Source organism: Colias eurytheme, chromosome 30 (assembly GCF_061535395.1).
Source record: "Colias eurytheme isolate Ceu_HAF_F1 chromosome 30, ilColEury1 Martin Lab GWU primary, whole genome shotgun sequence".
NCBI lineage: Eukaryota > Metazoa > Arthropoda > Insecta > Lepidoptera > Pieridae > Colias > Colias eurytheme.
The window spans coordinates 3,606,927-3,619,691 of NC_143009.1; the positions used below are offsets into that span (position 1 = coordinate 3,606,927).

At 33.2% G+C, this 12,765-nt stretch overlaps 1 protein-coding gene across 1 annotated transcript; it reads right to left on the bottom strand.

Annotated features, from left to right (window-relative positions):
- Positions 1 to 9,146: 9,146 nt before the first annotated feature.
- Positions 9,147 to 11,123, bottom strand: LOC149895769 (protein ZBED8-like). Its single transcript, XM_090118614.1, has one exon. It carries the CDS (start codon positions 10,997 to 10,999, stop codon positions 9,233 to 9,235), a length of 1,767 nt encoding a protein of 588 aa, XP_089974740.1. The 5' UTR covers positions 11,000 to 11,123; the 3' UTR covers positions 9,147 to 9,232.
- Positions 11,124 to 12,765: the final 1,642 nt, after the last annotated feature.

Here is a 12,765-nt window from a genome sequence, read left to right on the forward strand (position 1 = left end):
TAGTGCGTTCATCGTTTTTTGCTGAAAACCGAATTTTTATGTATATTTATAATTAGGAGAATATATATCGACTAGGTTGTCAGTCAAAATTTGGCCGCAAGCATGTTTAATTAAAATTTTTCTAATCGATTTTTGGGAAAAAAATTCGTTCACTTGTTTTTTGAATAAAATGTAGTGTACATCACGTCAAATGATATAAAAATTCTAAAAAATCACGGTTGCCGCTTTTCACCTGGCCGCAACGTCTTGGCAGCCTGGTGCAAACAGGTATGATTTCGATTTATTTTTCGTTCATAACGCACATTTATGAATCATATATCAAATTAAAGCTAATTTTTTTCTATTTATTATCATATATGGTTGCCTAATTATATCCGGCCGCAAATAAGGGTTGCCGGCTGTTAAAGATGTTGAATATTTAAGGTTGAGTGTAAACATGCTTGCGGCCAAATTTTGACTGGCAACCTAGTCGATATATATTCTCCTAATTATAAATACATATAGTTACATAAAAATTTCGTTTTCAGCAAAAAACCGATGAACGCAGTAATCCTATATTTATAATTTTTATGAGCCAGCAACCCTTATTTGCGGCCGGATTTAATTAGGCAACCATATATGATAATAAATAGAAAAAAATTAGCTTTAATTTGATATATGATTCATAAATGTGCGTTATGAACGTAAAAATAAATCGAAATCATACCTGTTTGCACCAGGCTGCCAAGATGTTGCGGCCAGGTGAAAAGCGGCAACCGTGATTTTTTAGAATTTTTATATCATTTGACGTGATGTAGACTACATTTTATTCAAAAAACAAGTGAACGAATTTTTTTCCCAAAAATCGATTAGAAAATTTTTAATTAAACATGCTTGCGGCCAAATTTTGACTGGCAACCTAGTCGATATATATTCTCCTAATTATAAATATACATAAAAATTCGGTTTTCAGCAAAAAACCGATGAACGCACTGATCCTGCAGCCGGGTCTCGTACTATTAAGATATGACAAAAAGGAAACCGTAGGAACATGGCTAAAGTTACCATAGATTAATAGTAAAAAATATATTGCTCTAGTGACACAATCCAGGGAGGATACAGGGCACTACGTTTGTATGGAAAAACGGCTCTTTTGTTTGCTCTTAAGATTGCATGTTTATACTCTTACACGCGAAAACCACTGAACGGATTTTGATCATACTCAACGATGTAGTTCATGAACCAGAATAACACTTTAACTATAGAAATACTTCACATTTACCCCATATATTTTCCTATCATATTATTTTCACATATTACATGACCTTTCAGTGTTCAACTTGGCCGAAACTTTCCACCGCAGTTCAAGCCTAAGCTTTGAACCTAGATTTGTAAAAGTAATCTAACCATTGTTCAAAGTAAGTATAGACTATACTCTGTCCATTATATTATTTGCTTTTTGACAGCTTCACGCCTATGTAGGATTGTATTGTCTATGTTAAAATGTCATACAAATAATTATCGTTCTTCATGGACAGGTCCCGCCCACTTAGTGATGTCTACACAGAATTATTCAATGATGGGTCGATAGATTATAATAATCGATAGAAATACTCTGTAACAATATGTCCGATACAGAAAAACTCTTCTATTATGTTATATAATTTAAACGTAAAGACAACCAAATTGTAAAATAGAAACCAATGAATAATAAAATATTAGTTTAGTTTAGTTTTAACATAGGTACAATGCATAGATATGTGGTCTTATTATTACTTAAATCTTATTAGTACGTTTACGTTGTAATTATTACTTACGTACCTGATTCGATTTATGATAATATTTTGAATTTATACTTGAAATGGTATCACAATCGATAATCTTTTGAACATCACTTCTGATATCACCCGTCGAGCTGTCAAAAAGCAATTCTTATAGTGGACAGACTATAGCCAGTAAATCCACAGAGTAAATCACTACATAGTATAAAACAAAGTCGCTTTCTCTGTCTTTTGTGTCCCTTTGTATGCTTAAATCTTTCAAACTACGCAACGGATTCAAGAGGAAGGTAAATTTATTAGGCTTTAGACAAAGCGGGCGAAGCCGCGGACGGAATGCTAGTGATATAATAAAACTACGTCAAAACACATTTTGAAGGTCGTACAGAAATAATCGAGACACTTAACTAATCGTAATTTTCTTTCATTGTAATTTTAATTGTCGTAATTTCTTTAATTACAAATAATAATTGTCGTTGCAACAGCTTATAGATTTTTATACTGAGAAATCTTGTATTGTGTGATTTTTATGTATATTACATACTATTCATAGTACTTTTCTGAACCGGTGGCAACTAATTTCTATGTAATGTGACGTTTCAAAACCGCAAACTTCTATGTCAAAGAATAAACGTTTTATTTCATCAGAGGCCTTAGAACTTAGAAGGTAGCTTTTACCATAGAGTAATCGTCAATGTTATCTGCTATTCTATAAAGTTTAGTCTATTTATTTGAACAGGCAAATCTCTAGAACTGCTGGCTCGAATTTAATAGTTCTTTTTATGATGTATATGTAGTTCCAATACCGAAGAAGGCTACCTATAGCGATCAGCCAGTATCTATACCAAATCTATACTATAATATTATGACTGACCGGTTGGCTTGGTTGGTAGTGGCCCTGCCTTCCAAGCCACTGGTCGTGGGTTCGATTCCCACCCGGGGCAAATATTTGTGTGATGAACATAGATGTTTGCTCTGTATCTGGGTGTTAATTATCTATCTAAGTATTTATTTAAAATTATATATATTGTATGTTTATCAGCCATCTGGTTTCCATAACATAAGCGAAAGCTTAGCATGGGATCAGATCGTGCCGTGTGTGAAAATTGTCCCCAAATATTTATTTATTATTTATCTATAAAGCTGGAGAGTTTGTATGTTTGTTTAAGCGCGTTAATCTCAGGAACTACTGGCCCGATTTGTAAAATTCTTTCGGTGTTAGATAGCCCATTTATCGACGAAGGCTAATGGCAATAATATCAACACGCTAAGCCCAACAGGAGCAGACTGCAGAGCCACGCGGGTGAAACCGCGGGGCACAGCTAGTAATATATAAAAACCTACATAATATACATATATATAAAAAAGAAAAAATATTACGTTAAATTATGTAATCCTTTTTTATCTTACCGTCTATCTGATAATAGTCTGGGTCACCGAACAGGTCAAAATAAATAGTCGATATATCTAAAATATAATAATAAAAGCTAATCGCTAATTATTAATTCTAGGTTTTCTTAAATGCCTTATCTTAAAAATGTCACTTGCTATTTATTATATTGATATTATATTCACATCAATGAAAAATAAAATATATTAAATATATGTGACATTCAAAGTATAATCTCTATCTGTAGCCTTTGCCCTCAGCATAAACTAAATCTATTTGAAGAACTGGTTAATATACTTCGAGAGACGTAGTCCGAGAGGGTGTTGGCATTTTCTCTTGATTGGTTGGTTCTGTAACAAAATATGTATTTTTGTTTGTTTATGTAATGTAAATATTATATATTTTTTTTATTAATTAAGTAGGTAGACGATGAGTACCGATTTTCATAAGTTTCCCTAATTTTCACTGGTTTGCAATCCTGGTTTCGCTAATCATTGTCTAAATATCTCCTTCCTGTGGGACTTCCTGTAATGAAGATGAAGTAACATACATTTTAAGAATCCTTATCGATTTTAGAGTGATTTTGACTTGTTTCTGTAATTCTTTAGGAGCACGTTTAACGAAACTAAATTAGTAACAATGTGTTATAATATCTTAAATTAAAGATTCATTCAATATCTAAAATATGTTCCAGACAATTTATTGATATTCATTGTCCAGTTTGTTTAATAGCCAATAACCTGAGAGGTGTTTCAATTTTTTCCATACGGGACGTTCGTGTCTTTGTAGTTTACACGGAATTTAAAAGAAGAAGTTTTCTTATAAAATATACGACAGTAAAGACACTGAGACATCCTAAAATATGCTCGAGGCAATTTAAGTACTTTTATTCAAAAATTCAAAGAAAATCTAAGTTAAAATAGCCTTACTTTGATGAAATTTTATGTGTATTTGGCGTCTAATTTTTATAACATACAACAGAGTAAAAAATAAATAAAAAATACACATTAAATGATAGATTTATGCTTAAAACTAACATATTATATGATTTATGAAAGTAATGGAATATTTTAAAGTTCTCTAGAATTTTTGATTATATACGGGAGCGCAAACGCTGTTACGGCAGACCGCGCTCCGCGCTTTAGGGAGTAGGACGTGTTGCGCTGCTCCGTCAGACACAAAATTACAAAAGTACGTTTTTCCCGCGCGTAGTAGTCGGGAAGCCCACGATACTAGATTAGAATTGGTGGAGTAGACGATACCGAGATAATAAGGTCCTATAATGTTTCCACTTTGAGCGCTTTCAGCCTTTGCTACTCGACACACGATGATCGCGTTCAAACGTAAAAATACTAGCTTTCGTCCAGCGCAATTTTGTATTAGGACTCTTAATTTAAAGAATAGAAAAGATGCGGTTCTTCAAATTATTCAAATTTTTATAATTTTTGAACTAAAAAGTAAAAAGCGTTGAATTACTGATATAATGTTTTGAAGTGAAACTTCTTTATCGGGGTTGGAAAAAAATTGAGTGTAACATTTTTCCGTTACGCGCCATCTTTTTCTTATCCCTACCACGCGTGATTCGACATTCGTATTTCTGTAAAGTTGCATAAAGTAAATTATTTTTTTTTTTGAAAAATAAGGTCATAAAGAAGTTTCACTTCCTACGTGTGTACACTAGTACACGCACACATTTTTTTACAATAAAAATAATACAATAAAATAATTATATAAAAATAAAACAGCAAGAGACAATGAACACAGATAATATAATATAAGCAATTAGTACTATGTTTCTACGCAATTCATTTAGATACGAGAGGCTCTACAACTTAAAAAATATTGTTTAAGAATAATAAACTTATAATTTCTACGTATCACAACTCAACAAACTTATAAAAAATAGAAAATTATTTGTTCAATTTTTTTATCGAATTCAAATTTAAAAAGCCACCCAGCTCTCGGACTATAGGTTAGGTCACGTGTTTTATGTTTTGTATCAGCTTACGTCTATTCAAATATTATTGACAGAGGTTATATTTTTAGAGTTACCTAGACACCATTATTATATATTTTAACCCCTCTGTTGATTAAAAAAAAGGCAATTCATATATTCACGAAAAGGATATTTTGAAATAAGTATATTTAAGTGTAACTTAATTATAAATAAAATATATTATCTTAAGTATATGTAATAATCGCATGATATAAGACATTACTTTTTCTAGTACCCATAAATTAATTATCTAGCAAAAACATCGAAACGAAAAGAAATTCATCAGAACAGAACATTAAAATTAAAAGTTCTATACAGAACCCATCAAGAATATTCCAACTAGGGTTGCCAACCGTACTATAATATATAGTATTGTACTATATTTCGGGTCTGCGTACTATATACTGTTGAAAACATATATAGTACGCAAAAATACTATATTTTCAACACCGACAAATGTTACAAACAAATCCTTAAGAACGCGCCTTTTAATTATTGTTAAGATGGCTAAGTCATATAACCTATTGCGCATATACCAGTGGCGAGAAGAAAGAAACAGAAGTAGTGTATCTATTTATACTAATCTATACTATCTATATCTATACTAGTATAATATTATAAAGAGGAAAGGTTTGTAATTATGTAAGTATGTATGTATGTATGGTTTTTACGCATAAACTACTGGACCGATTTCAAAAATTCTTTCACCATTAGAAAGCTGCATCTTCACTGAGCAACATAGGCTATATTGCATTTAAAAAAAAATTTGAGATCCTTACCAAAAATGCAATAATGTAACCCAAGGTGTAAAAATTCTTTCCTTAATAAAAATTCTGTCATCGCATGCGCTGCGGAATCTATTGAAGATAGAACAAAACAATGTTCTACGGTAGGTATTATAGAATGGATCAATATTTACAAGAGAGTCCGCGATACCATATGTCCATCTTCAGTAGTTATGTTACTACAACAACTTTTTTACGTTTTCAAAGTAAATAGAAGTGCCGACAGTAATCAAACCATGCTATCCATACACATATATTAATCCTTATCCCATTAAATGATGTTTTATTATAGACTGTTTCAATACCAGCAAAATACTTTTTAAATTAAAAAAAAATTGGATATTCCATTCAAAAGATATAACGAATTTTTAAAAGTGTCAATCTACAGAAAATTAGTAGGTATACTGTTTAATACAATGAGCAGGCGTAGTGCGGGACGGGGTGAAGGTGATTTTCATGTGATTAAAAATTAAACCTATAGTCCGACCTATAGTAGACTTTTCACTGTCACGATATCGCTATCTATGCGGGTGAAACCGCAGGGCATTGCTAGTCATTAATAAAAAATGAGCTTTTGATCTATATTAATTAAAAAATTGAATGTGACAAAGCTTGACACTTTTATTTTAAACAAAAAGCTGTTACACAGTGCAAGAAGTGCAAAAAAATATAGTTTTTATAAAAAAAATATATAATTGTCTATTTTTTTTGTTTTTCCCATAAAATACTATTTTTTTTTAAATGTACTATATTTTTTACACCTTATTTTGGAAAATACTATATTTTGATGATGAAGTGTTGGCAACCCTAATTCCAACTCGCACTTGACTGACTTTTTTTAAGATATGATAGGTACATTAGTCACCTTTTCAAAAATTATAATTCATCTCACACTAATCAAAAAGTTATATTATACTACTAAACAAGTTGTTATAAGTATTAAGTTTTTTTACGTATTCTTGCCAAAAGACTAAATCGAATTGGTTTATCGAATTTATAGATAGCCCAATAGAAACAGAAATATAAACAGAGAAATATAAAAATTTAAAAGATTTTATATCTGCACTAGAATTACATAGATGATAAGAGTTTGTTTGAACGCATTAATCTCAGGAACTAATGGATTACAAAAACTCTTTCACCGTTGGATATGTACGTGATACCTGAGTGCTAGAGGCTATAAATTGACAAAACCTGGGTGAACCACTAGTCACATTATAACGTGAAATACTCGTAAAAATCAGCGTGTGTGCCGAGCACACGTGTCAGAAGTGAAACTTCTTTTGCAAGATTTATAGATCGTCGTAGTCGCCTTGCTCCATGACGTGACGGTATTGCATGACGCGTATAAGTAAGAATTAGTATAATAATACAGATGCAGCTACATTTACGCCCACATAACTACCTTGTGCGAAATACATTCACCTTGTAATCATTACGTTTAACTAATGATAGTTTACAATGAATCATTACAGAAATGGATTTCATTAAATTCACTTGTATATTTTGAATGATTAGTCATCACTTTGTCAGGAATTTATTATCTTTAATACAAGTCCGCGGATTTGAATTGAAACTTTTTTGACGTGACAACGTCTTATAATTCGATAGAGCTGGTTGCACGCACGAAAAAGCATGACTCATGCGGCGTTACCTAGCTCTGAGGCGTTCCATGTAAGGTTTGAAGTGGAAGCGAGAGCGCGGAAAGAGCGACAAAGAAGCACAATCGGACGTTGTCAGTTGTCACGTTCAACTTATCGTCAGTAAACCGACTTTACAGACAACCAATTTTTTGCAAGATTCAAAGCTAGCCAAATCTTGACATGGAATACTTTAAGAAGGCAAAGGCAGTACAAAGGCCGGCAACGCATCCACAATACTCCAGAGTCTGTGGTTTATCATGGGCGGCGCCAATCACCGTTTTCAGTCCGGTGACGCGCAAGCTCGTTTGCCAGCTTATACATAAAAAAAAAGACGGGTTGCACTCCGGGAGTGCCGGCAGAAGTGAAAATTTGATTATTAACGTTGAGCATGTTTGATATTTTGGAATGGTATCCGTCTTACGCTTTTTCGATCAGGTCACGTGTCCTGACGTGAGTTTAAGGTTTTTATACCCATTACAGAAAAAGTGCTCAACGCCACTAAAGAAGTTTTCACTTCAAAAATTTTTACTCCATGACGTGAGTACGTGACCCTGTAATTTTACTCTCAACGCTCCTAAAGAAGACAAAACAATATATTCTGGTGTAAATGTTGTTCAATACTTTCAACAAACAAACAATATTATAAATAATATTAGTAAAGGTTAGTTTATTATCGACAAGTCAATAACTGCGTTAAAAACAACCGACTTCAAACTTGCACTTGCAACATTTACAAATACAGACAAAAATGCTCATAAAATAAAAACTACTGGGCCTATCCGAATAAAATTTTTATGGGACCAATTCGACACCATCCCGCATCGAACAAAAAAAGAATCACGTAAATCGGTTCAGAAACCACGGAGTAATCGGTGTACATACATTAAAAAAAAACATACCGGCCGAATTGATAACCTCCTCCTTTTTTTGAAGTCGTTTAAAAATACTGTGTTACGATATAATTATAATATATTCAGAAAATGTAGATCTCAAACAAGTTTTAAAGGAAGTTGTTTTATGAGACGAATTCGTAATTATTGCATCTATCCTGTTATTGCAGTTCGTTTAAATTAATTTGTGAATATTAATTTTTAATTTAATACTGCAGTTTTGTCCGGGTTGGTAAAATGGTTAACATTGGAGCGTAGAACTTAAAGTTCTGAGTTCGATTCCCAAATTAACATTTTTACTAATGTCTTTGATCTTGTGTTGCGCAAGGTATTATTTTAAAATAATAATAAAAGATAAGAGTACCTATTAATATTGAATAAATACCACATAATGTGTTTTTTAAAACGCTGGAAACCCAAAATTTCTCATACTACTTTTGACCTATAAATAATAATAAAAACACTTTAATATGCAAATTAATAAAATTATTAGACATATAATTGTTTTCAATATACAATAAAACGTAAATTATACTAATGTGCTGACAAGTGGCAGCCCTAAATGAAAAAAAAATCGCATACTATAGAGCAGGGGTTCCCAACCTTTTTTTGTCTACTGCCCACTTTAAGAATAAATTATTTTTTAACGCCCCCCTTTTTAAACATACTTAAAAAACGCTAAGTACTTATAACTGATTATTGAAACGCAACTTTATAGTAGAGTATCTTTTATTGAAAATAAAACAAACATAATCAATTCTTATATAAAAACTAATGTGAAGGTTGAATCTGATGCTGTTCAATAAGTTTGTTGATATCAGGTTCCAATTTACTCAAAAACAGCCGCAAGTCGCCACGTTCGGTAACACGCAAACGATTTCTCTTTTTAGTAAGCAGCGTTGCCACAGCACTAAATCCACGTTCACACAAATATGACGATGGGAATGCTATCAAGAATCGTTGAACAATTGACCACAATCCAGGGTACAATTGTGGGATCGGTTTTTGTAGCCAAAATTCTTGATATCCATTTTTAAACTTGATTTTTGTTTCTTCGTTTGTTGTCAATTCTATAAGTTCTTCTTCCAGCTGAGGTGACATTGCTGTGTTGACATTTGAAAACGGATCCAACACCCAGTCTGGTATTTCCAAGTTTAAAATGTCCTGGTATCGTTCGGTGAAGTCAATGTGGAGGTTTTCCAAATGTTGGCAGTAGGCAAACAAGTCGTCGTTACTGCAAAATACTGATAAATTCGGAAAATTTTGAAACTCACGTCTGCCCATATTCTTTTTGTGCAGAAGCAGTTTGGCTGCGAAAGCAGCAACGACATTTTTTGTTTTAATTAAATTTAGTTCATCGCCTTGCAGTTGGAGGTTCATGTCGTTGAACAGTTTATACAGGTCTGTCATGTAAGCTATATCATTCTTTGATGTTATGAGATTGTTGCGCAGTTCTGTATCTTTAGTTTCCAAGAACTCTATCACAGAGTCAAACAGGTTGTAAAATCGAATCAGACAATTGCCTCTTGACAGCCAACGAACTTCAGTATGAAGCAACAAACGGTTGAAATCTTCGTCATTAGTAGCACAAAGCTGATGAAATAATCTATCATTCAAAGAGCTGCTACGGATTTTATTGACTGCTTTGATGACATATTGCAGTGATTGAAATAGTCGTTCACTTAAGTTTCTAGCAACCAAATGTTGTCTATGAATAACGCAATGTATAGCAAGGACATCTGGAATTTTATTCTTTAAGTACGCTATGAAGCCTTTATGGCGCCCTGTCATAGCCGGAGCGCCATCCGTAGCAACTGATATAATATTTTTCAAAGGAATCTCTTTCTCTTCACAAAACTTTTCCAATGTATTGAATATGGTTTCGCCTTTTGTATCTGTCTCCAAATTTCTGGCAAACAATAGTTCTTCACGTATTTTCTCATCTTTAATAAACCTCCCGTAAGATAGCAACAACGCTTCATTAGTTGGTAAAGTGGACTCATCGAGCTGAATTGAGAATTGACTAGTCCTCAGATGATTGCACAATGATTCTTCAATGTTTTCAGCCATTTCATCAATTCGTCTTTGCACAGAATTATTACTCAAAGGAATTTTTCGGATAATATCTGCGGCCGGTTTATGAAGCACAGTAGTTATTACTTCCTTTATTGCTGGCAAAATTAACTCTTCTCCGATGTTGTGTGGTTTGCCTTTTTGAGCAATTAACAAAGAGATATTGTACGAAGCTCGAAGTCCGTCGTCATCTTGCTTAGCAGCCGCCGAAAATAGTTTTGATACACTTGGCTGAGTATTATGCTTCTTCTCTAGGTCTTGAAAAAATGCTACATTCTTGTCTTTCTTATCTGGATGCATTTTATTCAAATGATCTTGCAGTCTTGAAGGCTTCATTGCTTCGTTCGAAAATGTTTTTAGACATAGAAGACACAAAGGCGACGACGGGTTTGTGGGATTTTCAATAAATCCGAATTTAATATATTCCGCAGAGTATTGCCGTCTCTTCTTTTTTACTTCCGACATTGTTTTGTTTTGAGAAATACGTAAGTGTTGAAATCAAGTACTGCTTATCTATTATGCGCGAAACCGCAAATGAAAATAAAATAAATTTACGTCGTTTATATAGGATTGCATAAGCAGCACGCACCAACAGGAATAAGACATCAAACGTGCATAAACTCGTTTATCTCATTCGACGCCCAATCGTACTCGACAAGCAAGAACAAGTATTATAGAACCAGCCGATTGATACAGGAATGTACAAATCGGATTATTTAACAAAAACTTGTTAAAACATGATTGCCCGCGGTCTATTATATCGAACCGATTTTGAGCTATATCTTAATTAATATTAGTTGATGTTCACAAGATGTCGACTCTCGAAGTCGATAGCTCAGTCGGTTTCTAAGAGTCTTCCTAGCTACTAGCTAGGTAGATGAAATTATAAATCGACCCCAAAGCCCTACACAACGCCCCCTTTTTTTTCTGGGTCTCTTACCGCCCCCCTTTAGGCCTGCAGCGCCCACTAGGGGGCGTTATCGCCCACGTTGGGAAAGACTGCTATAGAGCTATCCATACTAATATTATAAATGCGAAAGTAACTCTGTCTGTCTGTCTGTTACTCAATCACGCCTGAACTACTGAACCAATTTGCATGAAATTTGGTATAGATATATTTTGATACCCGAGAAAGGACATAGGATAGGTTTTATCCCGGAAATCCTACGGGAACGGGTTTTTCTCTGAAAACGCGGGCGAAGCCGCGGGCGGAAAGCTAGTTAATTATAAAAACACCATAGTATGCAAATGAACAAACACTTAACAATACAAAATGCCTATACTACGGAACAAAATTGTTTCACAAAAATTTTATCGAAAATTACGCATGCATACGCATTGTTGTTATATAGGCGATTATCCAGTGAAAGATAAGATATGTTTGCTAATAAAAGCTATATTTTTCACATGCTTTTAGTTACTAACAAACTCTTCACCCGTGGCTTCTAAAACAATAAATTATAATATACTCAAACCTTTCACGATAATTTTAATTACTCTACGTAGTTTTAAAGCTCTAACTTCTAAGCTAACATAGGGATGGACAGCGGACAGCAATTTTTATTATTATATGTACTATACTAGCTTTCCGCCCGCGGCTTGCCCGCTTTGTCTAAAACCTTATAAATTATATACTAAAACCTTCCTCTTGAATCTACTCGCATCTATCAAAAATTAAACATCAAAATCCGTTGCGTAGTTTTAAAGCTCTAAGCTACATAAGGATTGACAGCGGACAGCAATTTGTTTTATACTACAATATATGTATACAGTATATTATGTACTACTAGATTTCCGCCCGCGGCTTCGCCCGCTTTGTCTATAACCTAATTAATTAATTATAAACTTTCCTCGGTAATCACTCTATCTATTAAAAAAACCACATCAAAATTCGTTGCGTAATTATAAAAATTTAAGCATCCGGACATAGAGGCAAAGTAAGTGACTTTGTTTTATATATGTACTATGTAGTGATAGTGATTATATATGTAATAAATATGTTAACTGCGTTTGTGAAAAGTGCACAAAAGTGCTATCGTGGGCATATGCATCTGTATCACCGATTGAATTTTATTAAATTATTTTTACAAAAGTAAAAATTATATTAAATGAGTTAATGTGAGTTACATACTTTCTCTATCCACTATTTTTGTTTGCATTATAATTACAATATTAATAATTACAATTTACAATTGTTACACCAATGAAATGATGTTTTAAAGTTTATAAGC